Source organism: Palaemon carinicauda, chromosome 5 (genome assembly GCF_036898095.1).
Source record: "Palaemon carinicauda isolate YSFRI2023 chromosome 5, ASM3689809v2, whole genome shotgun sequence".
In the NCBI taxonomy this organism is placed as follows: domain Eukaryota; kingdom Metazoa; phylum Arthropoda; class Malacostraca; order Decapoda; family Palaemonidae; genus Palaemon; species Palaemon carinicauda.
In genome coordinates, this window is record NC_090729.1 from 70,113,558 (window position 1) to 70,139,114 (window position 25,557).

The 25,557-nt window shown below is 45.1% G+C and overlaps 1 protein-coding gene across 4 annotated transcripts in view; it reads left to right on the top strand.

Annotated features, from left to right (window-relative positions):
* The window catches only part of LOC137641326 (next to BRCA1 gene 1 protein-like), a 337,633-nt gene that overhangs the window by 206,308 nt on the left and 105,768 nt on the right, over positions 1-25,557 (top strand). For all 4 annotated transcript variants that reach the window (XM_068373763.1, XM_068373760.1, XM_068373761.1 and 1 more), the window contains exon 9: positions 18,201-18,425. In XM_068373763.1, coding sequence (XP_068229864.1) covers positions 18,201-18,425 — 225 coding nt within the window. The remainder of the gene's footprint in view (positions 1-18,200; positions 18,426-25,557) is intronic.

The window sequence follows — 25,557 nt, forward strand, 5'->3', positions numbered from 1 at the left end:
TCGTGGCCGGAGCTACAGTGGACCTTGTTTGCCACTAAAAAGAAGAAGGCGCCCAAACGATCTCCCAAGGAGGCGGTCATCACCTCGCCATTGACGTCGCCCTCAGCGCCTTCGGAGAGAGGTTCTCCTTCACCTTCCCCTACCCAGAGTAGGGGATGAGTTAAGTTCGTTGCGGGGAAACGGCCCATTGCCGTTCCTCATGAGTATGATATCGGGGATTCTGTCTGTGTGGAGCCTACGCAGACGAGTGAGGGGTCTGCTAGTGTGGCGGAAGTGTGTGCTGTGGACGAGGTCCTGGTGCCCGCAGGACCCGTCTCCAGTGAAGACCCGGTGTTGGGGAGGCCTGAAACAGCTCCTACCCCCCCATCGTGGCAGTGCTATACAGGTACAGCGGGTTCTGGGGGCGGCCATGACAAAGAAGGGAGGGTCACGTGCTCATCGGACCTCGACTCCAATGTTTGGACGGCGCCGAGGACGCCCTTCAGGTCCCCCATACGACAAAAAGAGGAGTTTTTGAGGGGTGGTTTGCCTCTAGGGGTGCACTTCGCACGCCCCAGGCGCCCTCAGCAACGCTTCCGTCGTACTTTATGCAGCCCGTTACCCTGGTATATAGACAGCGGGCCCCGAGAATGGTAGTGGAAGATACGGAGGACTCCGACAGCTCCTCCTCGTCTTCGCCCTCCTCGGACAGCTCCTCGTCCTACAGCTCTTCCTAGTCGGAGGACTCCAGCGACCGGGAGACTAGAAAGAAGAGGAAGAGATCCAGAAGAAGGAAGACGAGCTCTTACGCAAGCCCTGCGAGGAAGAAGGCGAAGACCACAAGGAGAAGGAGCAAGAAGAAGAGTCCTTCCAGGAGGAAGTTTTTCAGAGTGGCTTTTCCCCCTTGCGGGTCGAGCAGGGCGGCTGCTGCTCCAGTGCCTGCCTCGGTGGCCACTGGAGCCGCTTCCGCGACCTTGCCCAGTGTCTCTTTGGCTCGGCCCGCCCGTTAGGTGCACTTTGCCTTGTCCTTGCCCAACAAGTCACCGGCTCCCTCCGTCCTACGGGGGTGATGAGACCCAGCAGCTTGGCTCCCACCCGCTTTGTCGCACCGGCTCCGTCCAAGTCACGGAAACTGCCGCTGCCACTACTAAATAGTAGTTCTCTACGGATTTTCCCGGGAGGGGGTAGACCCATGACGGCTACCCCGGCCCCCACGGCTCCAGCCGTGACGGAGATAGCCGCGCCATCAACCCGACAAGAAAGAAGGATACCTCCGCTCCCACGGATCCCTCCGTGTGCGAAGATATTACCGACACGGAGGTTCAGGTGGTAGAAGAATTGCTAGACACCGGCGAGTGTTCCCCGGACGAGGTGTCCTCATACAGGAAGGTCCTGGCCCTAATACGGCACCACCACAGACTGGACGAACCACAACCTTCATCGGAGCAAGCTTGGCTCTCGGGTTTAGGCAGGATGGTAGACAATCCTGTGCAGCAGAAACCATCCTTGACCCTACCCCTAGCGCCCGACGTTGCCCTGGGCATGGAACACGTCGATCGGTTTATTGCGGGGCCTAAGAACTCCCTAAGAGCCCAAGGGTCCTTCAAGCTCCTGCCTGGACTGAGGACCCAGAAAAAATTCTATGTGCCAGACGGTCGTCCCTCAGGGCCCCGCACGCTGGAAGAAGCCGTCGCAACCTTGAACCAGGGCAACACGGATGAGAGGAGCCTTACTGCCCCAGTGGTCTTCTTGCAAGCGGAGGCTGCCATGATGGAGGACACCTCCCAAGACATTGTTAACGTGACCTCATGGTTGGACTGGTGGGCGTGCACCCTAGCAGGGTTCCAACTAGCGCACGACCTGTTGGTACCAGAGAACCAGGCCCTAATGCTAGAACTTATCCATTCGGGGGGGAAGGCAATGAAGTTCCTCAAGTTACAGTTCCTGACCCAGACGGCAAACTGGGTTCTGAGGAGGAGGGACACAGTACTTAACAGGCTACCCCGTAGACTCCTCGAGCGGGAAGCAAAGTTCTTGAGGAATGCACCGGTGTGGGGCAAGACCGCGTTCCCCCTTCAGGCGGTGGCAGAGACTTTGGAGAAAGTGGGAAAGTTGAAGAATTCGTCCGAGCCCAGGCAGTTGACGACAAGACGTCCTTACCACAGAAGAACATCAGTGGATTGGGCCTACCCGCCTACGCCTTCGGCTAGACAGGAGACCACCTTCCCTTCCTGGCACCAATCCCCACGGCCCTCCCGCAGGGGCAGTGCTCCAGCCCAGGCCTACTTTAAACCAAAATATTCTGGCTCAAGGAGAGGCTGTTCTAACCGTCTCCCCAGAAGAAGATAGGGAGAGAGGCCCCCCACACCTTCCCACGCCTCAGATGGAGGGATGCCTCAAACATTATTGGCAAGCATGGCGAGACAACAGGGCGGACCCCTGGTCCGTGACGGTCCTCAAGGAGGGATACAGAATTCCCTTCCTGTCGGAACTGCCCCCTCTGATCCCCGAACATCGGGCAGAATGGCTGGCACCCTAAGATCCCAAGAAGAGAGCAGCCCTGCAGGAGGAGGTGTCAGCCATGTTGAGCAAGGGAGCTCTACAACCCGTCCAGAAATCATCCCCAGGATTCTACAGCAGGTTCTTCCTGGTAAAGAAAGCTACGGGAGGCTAGAGGCCAGTCATCGACCTCTCGGCCCTGAGCAAGTTAGTCAAGAAGACCTCCTTCGAGATGGACACGCCGAAGTCGGTGCTGGCAGCCTTGAGAGAAGGGGATTTCATGATGTCTCTAGATCTCAAGGATGCCTACTTTCAAATCCCCGTACACCTCTCCAGCAGGAAGTTCCTCAGAGTGAAATGGGGATCCCAATCCCTGCAGTTCAAGACCCTCTGCTTTGGCCTGTCAACAGCACCTCAGGTGCGCACGAGGGTGTTCACCCTGGTATCAGTCTGGGCACACAAACAGGTCATCAGGCTGATCAGATACCTCGATGACTGGTTGCTGCTTTCAGCCTCAGAGGCAGACTTAAAGGAGCAGGGGGCGAAACTTGTATAGTTCTGCAGGGATCTAGGGATCACCATCAACTTGGAAAAGTCCCAGTTAGTCCCCACCACCAGGATGACGTACCTAGGGATGGTCCTGGACTCCCAGTTGGCGAAGGCATTTCCCTCCCAGGAGAGGCTGAACAACCTGGACCAAGTTATTCGCCCATTTCTAACGGACACTCCAATGAGAGCCAAGGATTGGCAGAGACTTGTGGGACACCTGGTCTCATTGGAGAAGTGGGTCCCTCAAGGGAGTCTCAAGCTGAGGCCAGTCCAGTGGAATCTGAAGGACCTCTGGTCTCCGGGGGACTCCCCGCAGAACGTAGTCAGGATGACCCCGGCCTCCAAGAACATGCTCCTCTGGTGGTCCGACAGGGAGAACACTGTAAGGGATACCGTTCGCGTCCGCTCCTCCGGAGATACTGCTCTTCACGGACGCATCAAAGGAGGGGTGGGGAGCCCATCTACTCGTAGAAACAGCATAAGGAAGGTGGTCCCTAGAGGAAAAGACCCTACATATAAACCCGCTCGAGCTCATGGCAGTGCAAAAGGCCCTCGCTACGTTCGCCCATCTACTTCGGGGAAACTCGGTATCCCTCATGTGCGACAACGCAACAGTAGTGGCATACATAAAGAAGCAGGGAGGCCTGAGATCAAGAGAACTGTGTGTCCTCACAGCTCAAATCCTGGAATGGGCTGTAAAGAACCACATCCTTCTTACAGCCAGGTTCATTCCGGGAAAGAGAAACGTACTGGCTGACGGCCTCATCAGGACAGGGCAAGTGGTAGGGTCGGAATGGTCTCTACATCTGCAAGTGGCACGGGAGGTTCTCCAGTTGTGGTGCTCACCGGTAATGACCTGTTCGCCACGAGGCTCAATGCCCAGTTACCCGTGTTCTGTTCTCCGGTGCCAGACCCGACAGCAGTGCCCTGGTGGCCGGAGAGGGAGTGGTTCGCGGATCTGCAGGACCTGGCCACACTCCCTCCATGGCTTCTTCCAGTAAGAAGATCTGTTACGTCAACCACACTTCCGAAGGCTTCACGAAAACCCCCAGTGCCTGAGGCTACACACGTGGAGGTTATCAAGCGACTGCTAAGGAAAGAAGGGTTCTCAGAGAACACAGCTTCCAAAATGTCGGGGTATCTCCGAAAGTCCTCGTGCGTAGTGTACCAGGCCAAGTGGGCCACATTCGTGAAGTGATGTGCCACACAGAATCTGAGACCCTTAGACGCTTCATTCCACAGAATTGCAGACTTCCTGGTTCACTTGAGGGACGACCTGAGAGTCTCCGTCCCAGCCATCAAAGGAGTCCGTGCGGCACTTGGGCAAGTTTTCCAACTCAGAGGCATCAACCTAGGGGCATCGCCACATCTCCATGTTCATCAGGAGTTTCGAGCAGTCTTGTTCTCCACGCGCCTCTAGGGTTCCGCAGTGGGACGTGGCCAAGGTCCTCGAGGTTCTTTCGAGGCCTCCCTTTGAACCCCTTAAGGACATTCTAGATAAAGACTTCACCCTCAAGGCAGTGTTCTTACTAGCTCTAGCCTCAGCCAAGCGGGTGAGTGAGCTCCACGGCTTGTCCTTTGAAGTCTCGCACTCGAAAGGGTGGAAGGAACTGTCTTTTAAGTTCTTACCCGAGTTCGTGGCCAAGACCCAGAACCCAATAGTTGCGGATCCTAGGTTCGAAGAGTTCTCAATTCCAGCAATCCCTCACTTTGACAACTTGGAAGACTTGCTTTTGTGCCCAGTGAGAACAATCAGAAAATACCTCAGTAGGACAGCCAAACTCAGACAAGCCATCAAAAGTTTGTATGTCTCTTCGGGCCCAGTCAAGAGGGCGGTATCTAAGAACACGATCTCTTTCTGGCTTCGGCAAGTCATCAAGAGGGCTTACGACAGTGATGGTTCCGCGGTTCGTGGTGCCCCGCGACCCCATGATATTAGGGGCCTTAGCACTTCCTTAGCTTTTGATACCAACATGGCAGTGGGCCAAATCATGCGAGCAGGTACTTGGGCCAGACAATCCACCTTTACGGCCCACTTCCTGAAAGACTGTACGAGGAAATTCCTGGACGCCTTCTCCACTGGACCAGTAATTTCCGCCATGCAACAAGTTTAGTGGTTTAAGGGCCCGGGTAGCCTGTGGGAAATAATCGCAAGCGACACAAGTTTCCTCTTTACTTCCCCCTTTCCTTGCTACCCCCCTTTTTTCCCCTTTCCTATCCTCCTACCATGTGAGAGATGGATGCTGTGGAAAGCCATGTCCGGATTTTACATAAAGGTGATTTGTACATAAGGTAGACTTTTGCGTGCTTTCCTCGATTCTCCTACCTTTCCACTGGGTCGTCTAGACCTAGCCTCCTATCTAGGTCCTGTGTCCCAGGATGTTAATGGGATATTCCGGCTTGTAAGCCACTCCCTCCTCCTAAAGTATAAGTCTCCTAAGAAAGTAGTTCGAGGTAAGTACTCCGTGTTGGAACAAATCACAAATTTTAAGTAATTTATTTTTTCTAACAGTACTTACCTCGAACTACTTTCAGGTTATTGCCCACTCATCCTTCCCTGAGTATCTTACAGGAGTTCGAGTAGTAGTTAAACATACGTTTAGTGACAACTGAGACCTAGCAGTGCATCCTCGCACGCTGACCCCGGGTTGGCTCGGGGCGAGTATCCTTCCGCCCCGGAGTGCCCCGACAAGGTAACAGAAAGAGGGGGAACTACGCAAAATTCTTGGTCGGTTAAGGAGGAGATCCCAGATACTCCTAAGAAAGTAGTTCGAGGTAAGTACTGTTAGGAAAAATACAAATTACTTAAAATTTGTGGTTGGTGGAGTGGTGAGAGAGGTGAATGCTCGAGTGCTGGGACAAGGATTCAAACTGGTAGGTGAGAATGACCATGAATGGGAGGTAATTCAGTTTTTGTTTGCGGATGATACTGTACTGGTTGCGGACGCAGAAGACAAGCTTGGCCGATTACTGACAGAATTTGGAAGGGTGTGTTAAAGAAGGAAGTTGAGTTAAAGTTGGTAAGAGTAAGGTTATGAGATGTACGAGAAGGGAAAGTGGTGCGAGGTTGAATGTCATGTTTAATGGAGAGTTACTTGAGGAGGTGGATCAGTTTAAGTACTTGGGGTCTGTTGTTGCAGCAAATGGTGGACTGGAAGCAGATGTATGTCAGAGAGTGAATGAAGGATGCAAAGTGTTGGGGAAGTTAAGGGAGTAGTAAACAATAGCGGGTTGGACATAATTGTAAAGAGAGTTCTGTATGAGAAAGTGATTGTACCAACTGTGATGTGGGGAATGAAAGTGACGGAGAGACAGAAATTGAATGTGTTTGAGATGAAGTGTCTAAGTAGTATGGCTGGTGTATCTCGAGTAGATATGGTTAGGAACGAAGTAGTGAGGGTGAGAACGGGTGTAAGAAATGAGTTAGCAGCTAGAGTGGATATGAATGTGTTCATGTGGTTTGGCCATGTTGAGAGAATGGAAAATTGCTGTCGGCTAAAGAAGGTGATGAATGCAAGAGTTGATGGGAGAAGTACAAGAGGAAGGCCAAGGTTTGAGTGGATGGATGGAGTGAAGGAAGCTCTGGGTGATAAGAGGATAGATGTGAGAGAGGCAAGAGAGCGTGCTAGAAATGGGAATGAATGGCGAGCGATTGTGACGCAATTCTGGTAGGCCCTGCTGCTTCCTCCGGTGCCTTGGTTGACCGTGGAGGTAGCAGCAGTAGGGGATTTAGCGTTATGAAGCTTGATCTGTGGTGGATAACAGGGGAGGGTGGGCTGTGGTACCCTAGCAGTACCCACCGAACTCAGTTGAGTCCCTTGTCAGGCTGGGAGGAACGTAGAGAGGAGAGGTCCCCTTTTTTGTTTCATTTGTTTGATGTCGGCTACCCCCCAAAATGGGGGAAATGCCTTGGTATATGTATGTATGTAACACTATGTTAACCTCCCTTTGAGATAGAACTTCGGAATGAATCGGAGATTCGCCTTCAAGTGTAAGATTTCTCTTTCCGAGGGTGAGTCTTTATGCAACTTTAGTGCATATTTGCTCTCACGCTCAAGATCGTGAGTTATACACACACGGTGGCGAGCTCACGATGCTTGTGGTCTCGATTACGAGCGTTTTATGGTCATAATCACGAGCTAGACGCTTGTGATAGTAAACCAGACGCTCCAGTTAGACATCATGATTATGAATACACACACATGAACGTGAGCAAGATAGTGACCTTGATTGCAACATTACTCTTCCTCAACCTTTGAGAATGCACGATCACTCTCACGCTTTGAACAAGAAGCTGACGATCATGCTCATGATGACAAGCGTGATGCTCGTGATCGCTCACGCTGACGAACATGGCGCTCATTGATTGCGTTCACGTTTACGAGTGGAACGCTCACAATCGTTAGTTACACACTGCGTTATGAACGACGATTGTGACCACATTTGTGTCTCTAGTCGCTTTAGTTTTGAGGACACTTGCGAGCGAGACCCGCGCTCACGCTCTTGTGCTCACTCACGCTCACTCTCATGAGAGTTAGTTTCACTGTCACAAGCAAGATGCTCATAAACAGGATTATGACATTAGTGTCTACATATCTTGAGAATGTTCAAGGGATTGCAAGTGAGATGCTCTCGATCACGTTCACGTTCACGACGCTCGTGACCACGATTGTGAAGCCAGTCTCCTCAACTCTTGAATACATTCTCTGGATTGTGAGCGAGATGCTCCCGATTGCTCACGAGCGTGAGTTACACTGCTCTCATAGACGCGAGCGAGGATGCTCACAATCGCGAGTTGTGAATGCTTGTGATCACTACCTGATCGAGCTTATGCTCACGATCACGTTCACGATCGTGAGCTACACACTCAAGTATGACTAGGCCAGCTAGACACTTGTGATCACGTCAGAGACGCTCACGACCGCGCTCACGCTGGCGGTCGTGAGTTACACACTCACAAGCGAGACGCTTGTGACCGCGATCCTGGTCAGGAAGCTCTCGATCATGAGATACACTCTCACTGTCATGAGCAAGACTCTTGCGATCATGATCGCGAGCTTCTTGTGGTAAGATCATGAGTTACAGTCTCATGATCGCGAGCGAGACGATCACGATCGCGAGTTGGATACTCAGGATCACGAGCTACAAGCCTCTATACCAGGCTAGAGACACTTGATCAAGAGCTAAAAGCTCATATCGAGAGTCTTAAGCTCACAATCATGAACTAGATGCTCACACTCAAGAGCAAACCTTTCGTGTTAGTGAGATGCTCTCGCTTTCGTGTGAAACACTCATGTTATCTAGAGAGACGCTCTCGCTTTCATGCGAGACGCTCTTGTTTTCGTGTGAAACATTCACGCTCTCTCGAGAGATGCTCTTGATTTCATGCGAGACGCTCTCGCTTTCATGTGAGATGCTCTCACTTTCACGAGAGACGCTCATGCTCTCGAGCGAGTCTCATGCAGGACGCTCACTCTCGTGCGTGAAGACACTCACTCTCTTGTATAAGTTGTTGATGCTCTTGTGCGAGATACTCGCACATATGAGCAAGAAGCTCTTGTGCGAGATACTCGCACTTATGAGCAAGAAGCTCTCGTGTGAGACACTGGCACTCATGAGCAAGAAGCTCTCATGCGAGACTCTTATATTCGAAGCAAGACGCTTTCGTGGAAGATGTTCACGCTCTTGTGTGAGGGGCCCACACGTACACAATCATGAACGGGACACTCACAAGCTCAAACTAGGCGTTCCAAGACCTAGAACGAGGCTATCACGATCATGAGCACAGTCTCGAGCGAAACGATCCTGACCAATTCAGTAGACCACGATTTGTTAGCTACCAATCGCTGTTTTCAACAGATAGACTATCATGGTTGCTTCTCAATAGCACCGTTTGCTGTTCGTGTTCAACAGCTAGTCATTTATTGTCCTACACGACGGTAGCGCGTCATTTTTGCCTGCTGGCTATTGTGCGGCCCGATGTTCACTTGTCAGAATCGAGTGATCACTGTAAGCCTGCTACATTCTAGGCTTCTAGTTCGCTAGCAACTTCCTGACGAAGCTGCTCAAGAGAGCACTCTCTCGTAGACGGCATAGATCGTGTCTCATCACTCGTGGGCCAACACTACTTAGACCCTGCAGAGTTGATGGAATTATGGCTTTTTACGACGGGGATATTTCGCCAGCGCAAGACTCATCCCCTGCTCCCCCGCTCTTTGGTCTTTTTTTTTTTGTATATCATAAACATGGCTTCTTGGGTTCCAAAAACTTTCTCGCCGTCGGTGGAATTATAGGGATCCGCTTCAAGGGGGCCAGGTTTATGTATTGAATCAGGCACACTTATGGGAGTTTATCTCCCTTGAAAGTGCGTGTTTTCCATTAAACCTTTGTTCATGCTACAGGGAGGTTTGAGAACAAATTGCCTCAGGAACCAGGGGCTTCCTGTTTATGATGGGGCTGCTCACGAGCCGATTTTGCCTGAATAGGAACTATGCTAGTTAGAAAGCCTCCTGAAGCAAATCAGATCTTGGAGGTGATAGGGGAGACAGATTCTTTGAATCTGTTTCTCCCCCCCCCCAGCAGGAGATACAACCTCATAAGGTTATCGCCATTCTCTTCCTCTTAGGGAAAGAATTCAGTGCTGTCTAATCGACAGCCATAGCAATTTACTTGTTTTGATTCAAGCCAGTCCTAGAAAGGTGACTGACAAGAGTAACAGAGGATATTGAAAATCTGTGTCCTCCCCACCTATGTTGGCCCTTAAGCCCATGGACTTAAGGGGAAACACATTCAACGTCCATCTGCTTTTGGTCTTGGGAAACATCTGTCTACAATTCATGAAACTCAGACTTGTTCTTGAAGTAGGAAGATGACTTTCTCCTGTAACCGTTACTCTCCCCTTAGACCGGAGTGGTTGGGAATATATTCCTTTCTCAAAAAAGAACCCCTCCACGAGCTTGAAGTATTTGGCTTAGGTTTTTTCATCAAGGAAAAAAAGTCCAGACTTTAGCTACAAGGATACTATCTGTATCTTACATTTCCTGTAGGAAATGGTAAGCAGGCTCTAACCCTCTTCCTCAGATTTGGGAAATCTGATCTCATGGGAAGATGGAGGGCGCCAGGGTACAGACGGGCTTTGTCGGTTAGAAGTTTCTACTTTTAGTCTCTCCTCGTGAGACGAGCTTAATCTTCAAACCTTGTGATGTGAGGGAAGGTGTTACGATCAACCAGTAAACCTCCTATATAGGATCGGCCTTCTTCTTAAAACCTTGGCCTACTAACTGACTGTAAGTCTCTACTACTGTGAGACATCTTCCGTTTACCTCAATCTATCGTTCGAGTAATCAAAGGAATGGCACGAAGGTCATATCCTAGACGGATATCAGTAGACTCTGTCATTACCCTGTAGAAACTTCCGCTGCTCTGACAAGACTGCATCAGTCCCTGTCGAGTGGGATCTCTAAAGAACAGGCCGGGTCTTAGCTCCTTCGGCACTAAGGATCGTCCTTCCCTTGGTACTCGACAAGACCTGCGCCAATAATGGGCCTAGTTAAAAGACTGCCTGTCGAGAATCTCTCCCAAGGCGTAGATCTCCTCGTCCTTGATTTAACGCTTCCTATAGAGGCATCAAAGAAAGAGAGGGGGGCCCATATTCAGGACCATATGTCCTTAGGACTATGATCAGAGCTTTCATGCTCCTACGTGGTCTCCTCTTCGGGGTATTCTGTCCACGGGTTTGGATGTTATGGGAGTCCAACCCCTATGCAGGAGTATGCCTCCTACAGACTCTTGTTTTAGAGGTCTTCCGTCGAGGAGCGAAATGAATATCAATGCCAAGCATTGATCTTCCTTATAGGAGAAGGACTGCTGTCTCCTGTTTGATTCCCTTTTAAGAGCAATTTTCTCTGAGAAAGGAATAGATGGCTTCTCCCCACTTCCATGCAGACTTGTAGTCGGACTTGTCTCATTAAGGGACTCGACTAGAGCTAGGTCTAGCCTTGTCGGCAAGACGAGTTCTGCCGAAAAGACATGTCACATACAGTGGCACGTCTATAACTACAGAGATTCTATTACTGACTTCTTCTAAGACTAGATACTCCGTGGTGAGAATCGAGTGAAGTCTATTTCTCCCTCTTTTCAAGAGTGCTACTCTTGTCATGCACTCATAAATTTCCAACTAAGGAAATCACGCTCTTTGGCTTAGGTAATGGATGACTTTTGCTCATCCATTGAGCATCTCCTCTAATCGTAGCGTAGCTCTCAATAGTTTGACCCGGTTACCCATAGGGGGTAATACAGCTGTCTATGGGACGGATCGCTCTAAACTTCAGATCTTCCCCTGCCCCAGGAGAAAGGTCTCTCCCAGTGTGACACTTGACCAAAAGAGAAATGTACCCTATAGGTCTCCCTCAACGTCTCTCACCCTTACAGTTCGGTCCTACAGATCTCCAGCCCCTCTAAAGACCAGCCAAGGAAAATCGTCATTGAAAAAAACGGCAGCATTTGCCAAGTCTAAGGTATCTAAGAAGCCCTTTCCTGTTAAGGACGGGAAAGGCAACAAGTCCAACCGTGGAGGCAAACACCAGAGAGGTGGTGGTAAGAACCGCAAACGTTAGGATAGGTCGTCCCCTTCTCGTCCACCAGTAGGGGGATGCCTTCAAAGCTGCTGGACCAGGTGGATGCAGCTCGGGGCTGAACCGTGAACCGTGTCCGTGATTCGCTTAGGGTATTGCGTCCTGTTCATTTCATCTCTCCCTCCACTGACCAAGAATCCAGTGCTTGTGAGTTCCTTCGGGTCAAAGTCCAGACCATGTTGGAGAAGGGCGGTCTCCAGAAGGTACTTGACAGGTCCCTAGGCTTCTTCAGTCTACTCTTTCTTGTGAAAAAGGCGTCTGGAGGCTGGAGACCAGTTATCGATCTCTCAGCTCTGAACAAGTTTGTTGAACAGACTTCGTTCAGCATGGAGACAGCAAACATGGTCAGACTAGTGATAAGACCGCAGGATTCATGTTTAAACTGGGTCTGAAGGATGCATACCCCCAGATCCCAATCCATCTGTCTTCAAGGAAGTATCAGAGATACAACATCGATAACAAGACATACCAGTTCAAGGTGCTGTTTTTCGGCCTTTCCACAGCACCCCAGATCTTCACAAAAGTGTTTGCCCTTGTGTCATCTTGGGCTCACAGGTTCGGCATCCGTTTCTTTTGTTACCTGGACGACTGGCTGATCCTGGCAGACTCGGTGGCAACCCTTCCTCAGCACAGAGACAAATTTCTGAGGCCTTGCCAAGATCCGGGGGTCATGGTAAACTTCGACGAGTCTTCCCTGCTTCCCACTCAAAGACTGGTATTGGTATACCTGGGTGTGGTATTAGACACCAATCTGCCCAAAGCCTTCCCATCAGACGATAGGATAGCAAGGCTGAGGAAAGCAGCAAAATCTTTCCTCAGGGAGATGAACTCCCAGCCCAGAAGTGGCTAAGTCTCCTTGGACACTTATCGTCCTTACCCTGTCTAGTTCCCAACGGTTGCCTGAGGATTTGATCCCTCCTGTGGCGTCTGAAGTCCAATTGGAATCGGTTCTTCGATTCCCTGGACATTCGGATGGTGGTTGGCAGACGAGAATCTGCTAAAGGGTGTCGATCTTCTCGTCCCTCCTCACGATTTGATGCTGTTTTCGGACGCATCAAAGGAAAGGTGGGGCACGGGCTGCACCACACAGTCTCTGGCCTTTGGTCAGAGTCCGAATAGTAACTTCACATAAATCTCTTAGAGATGAAGGCCGTCTTTTGGCCCTTCAAGAGTTCCACCAGTGCCTGGCTGGTCAATCAGTGGTGTTGATGAGTGACAACACCACGGTAGGGGCTTACATCAAAAAGCAAGGAGATACTTTTTCGCAGCACCTATCCCATCTAGCAGTAGAGATACTAAGATGGGCGGCGGAAGTTCATTCGGTCTCACTGTTATCTTACTTCATTCCTGGCAAGAGGAATCTTCTCGCCAATGATCTAAGCAGAGCCTTGCAGATAGTGGGTTCCGAATGGTCTTTGGATCATCTAGTAGCCAACAAAGTCCTGACTGGGACTTTCTGTGACTGTGGATCTGTTCGCAACAGCCCGCTGTACTACCTCCCATTCCCAGATCCCAAGGCTCTCTGGCAAGATGCATTCCAACAACGGTGGAACTCCATCGACGTATGCATATTTCTATCGTTCTGTCTGATGAGAAGAGTACTCAACAAGACCAGAACATTGGTCAATCTTTCAATGACCCTCATAGCTCTGCTGTGGAATCATACGAAATGGTTCCCGTTCCTTCTGCTACTCCTGACGGAGCTCCCAAGAGAACTTCCTCCACGACACAATCTAGTCAGACAACCACATGTCAACATCTACCACAAGGCAGTAGCTTTGCTACATCTTCATGCCTGGAGACTATCCAGCATCTCTTCACACAGATAGGATTTTTGCAACAAGTCGCGAAAAGAATGTCTGCATATCTGTGGAAATATTCAACCTTGTTGTTGTCGTGGAAGAGGTTTCAATCCACTCGATGCCACTATTCTAAGTCATCCCAGAGCTCATGATATCAGGGGCGTTGCTACGTCCCTAGCCTTCAAAAAGAACTACTTTGTGATGCAGGTATTACAAGCGGGTGTGTGAAAACTACAAAGGACATTCACTGCTCACTACCTGCAAAATGTAACCCACAGAAACCTTCATACATTCTCTTATCGGTTCTGTGGTGGCTGCACAACAGCTGGTTTAGTACCTCAAGCCCCTTATTGGACAAGTAGCAGAAGGTTGAAGGCATTGGTTACCCAGGTTTCAGTCTGAGTGAATGAAAAGGAATATCTGGTTCTTTTCCTTTTTTCATCCTCCCCTCTCTTGGGGAAATAAGCATCTTGGAACCTTTGCACAAGCTGGCCTCAAACCTCTCCAGGTAAACCATCGCTCCTTTGTGTAACCTAGTATTGTTCCAATACTGTTGCGTCCCCATACCCTGGGTAGGTGGTATTGGGAATGTCTCGGTCTCTTCAGTTATTTCCTACAAGACTCGGAATAACATTTACCTGGACAGTCGCACTGCTATTTATCACCACACACAACTTGAGTAGGCCATTGACCATGGCTAGCAGGTTTAGCGAGGTGTTAGGGTCTCTTTGTTGTTGCACAAAACTCTGCACAATAAGGAGTACCCCGGTTGCCTGATTGGCAGGGAGGTCCACCCTATAATTAGCGTTGGTTGGTATTCCAGTTACGGAGTAAATGACAAATTCGGAGGTAATTTGTATTTTTCCTAACGATACAAACCTTAGCTATTTATACATACAGTAATACCTAGAGATATGAACGTCCCAACTTACGAGAAAATTGAGATATGAGGAGAGTTCCGAGCAAATTTTTGTCCTTAGAAACGAGGTAGTTCCCTCTACGGCCGCCAGGTAGCCGAGTGTGCGAGAGGCTGCTCACCAGGACAGCATCGTTCGGTCTTTCCTGTCGGATCTCCGTCGCGTAAAGTTATCTCCGAGCATCGACCATAGTGTTTGCTTTTTACGTGTTTTTTGCGTTAATCATTTCATAATCAATTAAATAAGCAATGAGTCCAAAGGAAACGAGTGCAAACATGAGTAGTGAAAAGAAAAAGCGTATGATGACTATCCAGATGAAGCATGAAATAATCGAAAAACATGAGAGTGGCGTAAGAGTGCCTGAGCTGGCGCGCCAATATGAGAGGAGTACATCGACAATATGTACCATCCTCATGCAGAAGGATGCTATAAAGAGCACCAAGCCTTCCAAAGGAGTAACCATTCTTTCCAAGCTGCGTAGTGATATTCACGACGAGATAGAGAGGCTTCTTTTAATCTGGATAAAGGAGAAACAGTTGGCAGGAGATAGCGTGGCCGAGACGATCATATGTGAGAAGGCCAGCAGAATCTATGATGTCTTGAAAGGGAAGCAAGCAGCCGAGAGAGGGGAGACTTCGACGCCAGCGGAAACCTTCAAAGCCAGTCGTGGCTGGTTGGATAATTTCTAAAAACGGGCTGGGATACATTCGGTTGTGAGGCATGGGGAAGCAGCTAGTTCAGACTCGAAAGCTGCGGCGCACTTCGTCACAACCTTTGCCTCAGTTATCCCCCGACATGGCTTCATCCCCCAACAAGTGTTCAACTGCGATGAAACTGGCCTTTTTTGGAAGAAAATGCCCAGGAGGACTTTCATCACAGCAGAAGAGAAGAGAGAACCGAGCCATAAACCCATGAAGGATCGGTTAAATCTAGCCTTGTGTGCCAATGCCAGCGGTGACTGTAAGTTCAAGCCACTGCTAGTGTACCACTTGGAAAATCCCCGAGCTTTCAAAAGCCAAAGGATCTTGAAAGAAAAACTGCAAGTGATGTGGCGCGCTAATGCTAAGGCTTGGGTTACCCGGCATTTCTTCACAGAATGGGTTAATCTGTGCGTTGGTCCGGCAGTCAAAAAATATTTGGCGGAGAAAAACCTGCCAATGAAATGTCTCCTGGTCCTCGACAATGCCCCTGGTTATCCTCCTGGTCTCGAAGAGGACATTCTTGATGAGTTCAGGTTCATCAGGGTCTTTTATCTCCCGCCCAACACCACGCCACTCTTCCAGCCCATGGACCAACATGTTATTTCCAACTTCAAAAAACTGTACTCGAAGCATTTATTCAAGAAGTGCTTCGATTTCACAGACAACACCAATCTCACCCTTCGGGAATTTTGGAAGGAACATTTCAATATCGTCCATTGCTTAAAAATTATTGATGATGCATGGCAGGGTGTCACAAGACAAACTCTTAATTCAGCATGGAAGAAATTGTGGCCAGCTTCCGTTGCTAAGAGGGACTTTGAAGGGTTCGATACGACAGACCCTGATGACCGCTAACCTGTTGTGATGGATGAAATTGTGTCTCTTGGAAAGTCCATGGGACTGGAGGTAGAAGAGGCAGACGTGAACGACCTTGTCGAGAAGCAACAGGAAGAGCTCACGACACAGGAATTGATAGAGCTCCAGGAGATGCAATATTCGGAGGTGTTACAGGAGCTCAGTAGCGAGGAGGAGGTGGAAGACGAGGGCCCCCTTTCTACGGCAGAAATCAAAGACATGTTAGTGAAGTGGCAGGAGTTTTCTAATTTTATGGAAAAGAGGCACCCGGACAACTTGGCGAGTGGTCGTGCGTTAGCCTATTGTGACGACACTTGCGTGCGTCGTTTTTGCAACATTTTAAAGGGGAGACCAAAGCAAACATCTCTAGATAGGTTCCTTTTAAAAAGGCCCTCAAAAAGTGCAGGTGAAAGCGTGGCTAAAAGATCCAAGCGGGGAGAAGAAGAAAAGTAAAAAAAGGAAAATGAAAACAAAATTAGAATTAAGTTTAGTGTAACATGAAATTAACATTTTGTTTTTAAGTGTGTGTACAGTAAGTTAATTTCATTTAAGTTAGATTTAAAGTTGTTAATTTCATTTAAGTTGAATTTAAAGTTAAGGTTATATTACGTAGTGTTACAAAAGTGTTGCGTACCGAACGTGTTGCCGTCAAGTCTCTCTCCTCCCCGTCCTCTCTCCCTCCTCCTCCTCCGCACACACTGCTGCTAGATGCTACCTTCTGTCTCGAAGGTAAGAACTCCATAATAATGTTACATTTCATTGAGCATCATAACCTGTTCATAGCTGTTTGTTATTTTGTTAGTGTAGAATGTTGATTACAACAATTAAAAACATGTTTTTTCACTGTAATATACTGTTTTTAGGGTTTGTTTCAGAGGGTTGGAACGGATTAATTTTTTTTTAGTTATTTTATATGGGAAAAATTCATCTGAGATATGAGCAAATTGATATACGAGCTCGGTCCCAGAACGGATTAAACTCGTATCTCAAGGTATTACTGTACTTGCCCGCCAACCTTGTCCCCCTTGAAGTCCTATCTCCAAGCAAAGTGAGTGCAATCACAGGTGTTTGAGTGGGATGGGTAGCAGGCTACCCCAATATCCCCCACTAACTAGCCTAATGGGTAATTAACCCTCACTAAATTTCATTGGCTTGTCCTTTCAGCTTCGCCGAAAGTTATACCCCTATAAATAGCTAAGGTTTGTATCGTTAGGGGAAATATAAATTAACTCTGAATTTGTCATTTTCATCATGTTGGTATTGAATATATTTTGTGAAGACTACACCTTTACAAGAGTTGTGGTCAAGATAATTAAGGTCATGATACCCATGCTCACGTTTTAAACGTTTACTCAACCTAATTGTGAAAGTAACAGGGGTGAACTCATAACTTTATTTTGCATTTGTCCTATTTTTTATGCTGTGCTCACTTGTAGTTGTCTGTTCCCTCAGTGTTAATCCTTTTTTGTTCACTTGAATAATAAAGGTTCATCAATTTTATATAAATCTTTGATGAGTTAATTTTGTTATAACAAGCATCCATTTATAGAGTAATACTTTCCTGATGATGGGTATGGCTTTTAATGCTGAATTTATTGATGACTTTTTTGTGTGAAAATTTTACTGTAGTAGAATCAAGTTATAGATGGTTTCAAATTATTTGAACCTAGATATGTCTACTGTAGGCTCTAGAGTCTTTAGACATGCGGCCCTATGACTATACAATAAGCTCCCACTAGACATCCGAATGACTGAAGATATCAAGGCTTTCAAGAGGAAACTGAAGACTTTTTGCTCTCTTAAGTCATTTGATAATGTGGACCAGACGGTAAACCAAGAACATGAGGTGTGAAATGCTGAATGCCTTTGAATATATATGGGACCAGAAAGGCATTCTTTAAAGCAAATTATGCCTTACGAGAAATGGAATTTGCAAAGTAATAGAAATATTTGTGCGTTCATTTATTGACAATTAAAGCAACACAGTATTGTAACTAAATTCAAAAAGTTTCCCTAAAGGTTAAATTGGTTAATACAGTAATGTAGTACAGGGTATTCCAAGGTACTCGGAACTTATAGTTTCTGGAGTTATTTTTGACTAAGAATGAGAAATTGCCTTTAATAGCATTAAATTTAGGTTTCTAAAGTGTGCCATCCAGGTCAAAAGATTTTTCATCAGATAAGAAAAAGTTCCCTGTTAGTTGACCTTCATACCATCAGATATTCACTAGATTCACAAAGTTATTTTTGGATTTTATTTTTCAGTGCTTCCCTGTTGATGCTTCCCTGTTGCATAAAGCTTTGCTAGAGTTAGAAGCTTTGGCCGAAGATTCCACAAGTGACTGTGCAGGAGGTGCAATAACACGAGGGTATGATGCCCTCTATCTTAGGGATATGACTTACCCCGATGGCTCAGTTGTTCCTCCTGGAAAAGATTTTGTTAAAACATGGCGAGTTGTCAATAATGGAGTTATGACTTGGAATGAGAAGGTAGTTATATTGATTCATTATTAATTTGTTACTGTAACATTAGAGTAAGTGAAGTGTAAATATAGATTTTTGGTTTGATTTTAGAATTCCATTTGTGGGTAGGGGTTTATGGAGTTAATTTTATTTATAAAGAGTAGCTTATTAAGGTGGTCCAGTTCTGTTTGGAATTTACATCAATAATATAAAGTGGGTTATTGAGACATCTTGTGTTGAGCTTCAGTAGTATCATGATACAAAATGAGTTACTGTATAGGTTTTGTTTTAAGTGACAGTAAGACTTTGAAGTATCATCAAGTTACAGAATTTCAAGTATCACCAAGTTACGGAAACTTATTAGCTGTCGGGAAAAATATAGATGAAACTGATGAAAGTCAGATTTTAAAAGTAATTCAGCTAATTTGGAAAATGGGAAATTAATAGATGAAAGATTACTAGAATTTTCCTTCTCATGTTTACAAAGATGGATGCAGTATTGATTTCATGGCCTCTTTTGATGTTATCCATTTAGTTGTTATTCGTTAAATGGTTTTTTGTGTTCTATGATTTTCAATGATAATCCCATTTCCTTTCCTGATGTGTGACTTTCAGGTATGTTTTAATGTACTGTTTTGTATGTGTCTATTCACTATCTATCTACATATATACCAAGGCACTTCCCCCAATTTTGGGGGGTAGCTGACATAAAAAAAATTAAAAATGAAAAAAAAAGGGGGACCTTTCCTCTCTACACTCCTCCCAGCATGACGAGGGACTCTACTGAGTTCGGCTGGTACTGCTAGGGTACCACCGCCCACCCTCCCCTGTTATCCACCACAGATGAAGCTTCATAAGCTGAATCCCCTACTGCTGCTACCTCCGCGGTTGTCCAAGGCGACCGGAGGAAGCAACAGGGCCTACCAGAACTGCGCCACAATCGTTCTCCATTCATTCCTATTTCTAGCACGCTCTCTTGCCTCTCTCACATCTATCCTCCTATCACTCAGAGCTTTCTTCACTTCATCCATCCACCCAAACCTTGGCCTTCCTCTTGTACTTGTTCCATCAACTCTTGCATTCATCACCTTCTTTAGCAGACAGCCATTTTCCATTCTCCCAACATGGCCAAACCACCTCAACACATTCATATCCACTCTAGCTGCTAAATAATTTCTTACACCCATTCTCACCTTCACTACTTCATTCCTAACCCTATCTACTTGAGATACACCTGCCATACTCCTCCGACACTTCATCTCAAACACATTCAATTTCTGTCTCTCTGTCACTTTTATTCCCCACAACTCTGATCCATACATCACAGTTAGTACAATGATTTTCTCATACAGAAGTCCTTTTAACATTCATGCCTAACCCTCTATTTTTTACAACTCCCTTCACTGCCCCCCCCCCCTTTCCCCTCCCAACTTTGCATCCTTCATTCACTCTCTGATGCACATCTGCATCCACTCCATCATTTTCTGCAACAACAGACCCCAAAGTACTTAAACCGATCTACTTCCTCAAGTAACTCTCCATTCAACATGACATTCAACCTCGCACCGCCTTCCCTTCTCGTACATCTCATAACCTTACTCTTACCAACATTAACACTCAATTTCCTTCTCTGACATACCCTTCCAAATTCTGTCACTAATCAGCCAAGCTTTTCTTCCGAGTCTGCAGCCAGTACAATATCATCAGTAAACAACAACTTTATTTACCTCCCAATTATGATCATTCTCGTCTATCAGTTTCAATCCTCGTCCAAATACTCGAGCATTCACCTCTCTCACCACTCCATCAACTTACAAGTTAAACAACCATGGTGACATCACACATGACTGTCTCAGCCCCACTCTCACTGGAAAGCAATCGCTCACTTCATTTCCTATCCCCTCTTAATGAGAGAATGCCTTGATGAAGTCATTGAGCTTCAGCACGGCATTTCATTCCCGTGCTGAAACTAGGTGATGGGCAAGAGGGCTCTCGAACTCGGGGAAATTGCTCCCCCAGTTCGAATCTAAATTTCTCTCTTTCACCTTTTTCTTTTTCTCAATATTACTTCAACCTTATCCTAATTTCATAAACTTTTTTTCGTCTTGCTTTCCAAACTCTATGAGAAAAATTTCCCTCATTATATGTGTATTATGTACATATATAATTATTATTTTTTTTTTTCTTATGGCTTGGATGTTTCTACATCCATTGTAGCCCCAGCGGGGATGTTCATACATCCTTTATTGGTGCCTGTTTTGATGAGTGGGAGGAGGTATCACGGTTGGGAGGTGTTTGCATTCAAAGCTATATGTGAGAGTATTGGATGATTTCAGCCATCCCGAAGATGGTTTGGACCTTTTTGGCTGAACTATTCTCAAGTGTTGGGTCTTCGGAATCCAGGGGGATCCAATGCTTGGGGTAGGACTCTCGGCTTTTGGCCGGAAGCCCGTCATTACAGATATGGGGAGGATGATTCCATAATTTCTTGGTCTCAGTCCTAATAGGTGGGTTCAGCTTACACCTGTGCCTCTATATCTGTTTTGATGCTATCCTTCGGGTAGGGTATGGAGTGGACCATCTGGGAAGTATACTCTCATTGTGCCGATAGTGGAGAGTGCAAATTTCCTTTCTGACGTGTGATGGCCTAACATTTTTGAGCAGGTACATCAAATTAACCCTTTTCTCTCTCTCTCGTCTAATGGATTCTTTAAGTAACGAATCCCCATCCCCTGGATACGCTGACTCTCCCCCGGCACCGTTGACGACCTCTGCTAATGTGATAAGGGAAAGTTCTGTTGATGACCTCGGAACGGGAAAGGACCATTCTACTGATATTTCAAAATCGAGTAATTTGGGTAACACGAGGAAACTTCGAATCCTTCATATTACACAAATTTCAATAGAGACAAATTATGATGATCTATGTAAAGCATTTTAATGCTATGGATGTATAAAAGAAATAAGGATGAAACTTGAAGCTGAAACTTGGGATTCATGGATATCTTATAGTAGTTATGATGAAGCATTTAGTGCAATAAGTAACTTGAATAATATTAAAATTAATAACTTGAATGTCGCGGCTGCTCTCTGCGATAAGGTACCAAAAGATTTGGATGTGTATAGGCCTGCCGATTGGTTGGAAAAAGAGGCAGATTTAGTTATGCCCTCCCAGAGAAATCCAAAACCACCGATGTGGCTTATAGCTGAATCAAAGGGGGTTACAGGGAATTATTTTGAAATATGCAAATTGATTCAGAAAAAAGTAGGAACTATTGCACCAGGCGATATATCTCGTTTCGGAAAAAATAGTTTCCTTATCCATGCCAAATCCAGTACACAGTCGGTAATATTGTCCAATATGAAAATAAGTAATGATGACATTAAGTTAGATGTCAAACCCCACCTAAATTTTAGCTACGGAAGGGGCGTAGTTTTTAACAGAGATCTATATGATTTTACAGAGGAGGAGATACTGGCCATGTGTCCATTAAATGTATGGAAAGTTCACAAAGTCCTAGGTACATCAATGGTAACCCTTACGTTCCAGGATGCTGATGTACCTTTTCATATTATTATCGAGAACGAAAGGATTAAAGTAAGACCCTTCAAGCAGAAGCCATTGCAATGCTTTAATTGTTTTAAATTTGGGCACCCGTCCAAAGTTTGCAAAAATAAGATGTGTGGTATTTGCTCCAAATCTTACCATGGAGAGTGTGCACTTGGAGCCAGGTGTTTAAATTGCAGCTCGAATCACAAATCCACAGACAAGAGCTGCGAGCTATATAAGTTGGAGGAAGCTGCCCTCAACAAATCAAACTTAGAACGTATAAGTGTGACCCATGCCAAAAGCCATGCCAAAAGACTATTAAATAAATCAAATACATATGCTAAGGCATTAAAATCAAACCAACCTAGCGCTGCCAATAGCTAAAAAAAAGTATACTATCTGACAAAATGTCAAATAAGGAGGTAACCATATTACCTCCTGAGGCTTTACCACGGTGTATTAACACTAGGTCATTGCCCATTGCTGTACAGCCTTCAGCCGCCATTACAAAAAATAATACAAACCTCTCTCAGGCCATGTCCTTGCCTGATCTGATGGAGGTTCCACTTACGACTAACTTACCTGATGCACCTGTAGTGGGAAAGGTGCAAAAACCTCGAATCCCACCATCTGTTAATCGTAAAAGAGAGAGACCTCCATCTCTCTCTCTACCATCCATTATTATTATTATTATTATTATTACTATCCAAGCTACAACCCTAGTTTGAAAAGCAAGATGCTATAAGCCCAGGGGCTCCAACAGGGAAAAATAGCCCAGTGAGGAAAGGAAATAAGGAAATAAATAAATGAAGAGAACAAATTAACAATAAATCGTTCTAAAAAAAAGTAACAACGTCAAAACAGACATGTCACATATAAACTATAAACAACATCAAAAACAAATATGTCATAAATATACTATAAAAAGACTCATGTCCGCCTGGTCAACAAAAAAGCATTTGCTCCAACTTTGAACTTTTGAAGTTCTACTGATTCAACTACCCGATTAGGAAGATCATTCCATAACTTGGAAACGTTAAGGTTATGACATCAAATAAATTTGATGTTTTGTCTGTAGATGTTTCTAATGAACCAGAATATAAACTGAATAAATCAGAAATTCAAGTTGAGGTCCACCATCCACCTCAACAAATAGATCAAAAGGATACAAAGAAAAACACAAATGTAAACCCCAACATAACAAGACCACCTCTGAAGAAACCTACAGGTAATAATGTTAGATTAAAAACTGCTAATGGGAAGACCTCATCCAAGATGTCTTCCAGAAATAATCCATAGTTTTCTCCTCCATTTTGCAATGGAACTGTCAGGGTTTGAGGGTGAAATATGAAGAACTTGAGCTCCTAATTCATGAGCATTCCCCCATTATTGTATGTCTACAGGAAAGTATGCTTGATTCTAACACTCCTAGTCCTCGAGAGTATGTTAGCTATAGAACATCCTATAATCAACAAGCAGGGAGCCATGGCGGAAGTCTCATGTACATTCGTCGAGATGTTCCCCAAATACCTATGTGTATACGTACAACCCTGCAGGCAGTGGTTGTACAAATTGATATAGGGATAATATATACAATATGCTCTCTGTACTTACCTCCAAATGATAATATTTTATATGATGATTTAGCAGAGGTCATTCAACAACTCCCTCAAACTTTTCTCTTACTGGGAGATATGAATGGTAGACATTCTTTATGGGGTGATGTTTTGGCCAACACAAGGGGCAATATTATCTCATCAATTGTGGAGAATGAGGATGTGGGACTCCTTAACCCTGGATAGGTACGCTTCTCGGACACCCCTTTAAGGGTATACTCGGTCGCGCGCGACCCCGACGCAAAAAAAAATTCTTTGAAAAATCTGTTTTTGCAGTAACCTCCTTTTTTTTTTTTTTTTTTGCCCCCCCCAAAAATTCAATGAATGCTTAAAACTACTGTAAAGATAAATACTACTCATCTGCAGAAAAACTATTTATTATAAATATTTTAAAGAATTAAGTAGAAAAAAAAAGACCTTACATAAAAATTCATAAAAAAAAATTATACATATATACACAAATCCTTTTAGGAATTGATTCTTGAATGTTTAGGACACATCTTGATGTATTTTGGATGAAGTCGGACCCATGGAGGTGAAGATCTGAAATGAGAAAAAAAGGGTAACCTTTTTTGGCCAAAAAAATGTGTCCAAATTTCATGAATTTTTTAGGGTATCCAAATGAAATAGGAATTGGCTAATTTTTTTAGGGAATAAACATATGTTATCCTAAAATAGAAATATGTAAAAAAATCTTCATTATTTTGTAAATTACATTTATATCAGGGGCCATATCTAAAGGTCATTTTTTGAGTACTTAGAAATTTTGTAAAAAAAATACATATATTTAATATATAATATGATATTTATGCAGGAAAAATATACCAAAATATCACAAATTCTATAGGGAACAAGAATATATATAGATAGGGCAACTTACGCTTCGGATATGTCCACAAAATGGCCGCCAACCACACTGACTCAGACTCCCTAATCTGCCACCTGAAATGTAGGAAGGGTATGTCAATTTCAAGGTGTTATTTACTAATCTAATTATTCTTGGATATGCATAAAAATTGTATGGTGGGTTGCTGGATAATTGTCGCTTATTTTACGACTATAAAATTAGAATTCTGACCCAAAAAAAATTTTTTTAAGGGAAATAAAATCGAAAAAAAAAAAATTGTAAAACAATATAATATTTTAGCTAAAAAAATTTGATGATATTCAATCAAAAAAGAAGTAAACAAAATTTTCCAACAAATAAACATCTAAATGAATCATTACTCAGTGATAGTTCCTTAGTACGTAGTAATTTTGAAAGAAATGGGAAAAAACCAAAAAGTGGCAATCGCAGGAAAATCGAACACATACCTATATATACGTCATATCTGGCTAAAAATAAAGATAGGCATGGGTAGCCAGATCATCTAGAAACACTTTCCAACACTATAAAAATATAAGTTTTGCGACACTACTTGCCAATTCCTTACGGTAACATGACTAAGCAAAAAAATGCAAAACAAATAAAAAGGGGCACTCGGTGAAAAATGGCAATGTGCTAATGGTGGGCATTTCAGAAAAAAAAAATTTCAGCCACGTGCTAGGAAAACCATCAAGGCACATTTTCCGACAAATAAACATCTAAATGAATCATTACTCTGTGATAGTTCCTTAGTACGTAGTAATTTTGAAAGAAATGGGAAAAAACGAAAAAATGGCAATCACAGGAAAATCGAACACATACCTATATATACGCCATATCTGGCTAAAAAAAAAGATAGGCATGGGTAGCCAGATCATCTAGAAACACTTTCCAACACTATAAAAATATAAGTTTTGCGACACTACTTGCCAAATCCTTACGGTAACATGACTAAGCAAAAAAATGTAAAACAAATAAAAAGGGGCACTCGCGGAAAAATGGCCAACATTCTAATATACGGCATCTCAGATAAAAAAAAAAAGACATGCACGTGTTAGCCCAACCATCAAGGCACACTTTCTAACAAATAAACATGAAAAAAAAAATCAATAATATATGGCAATTCCT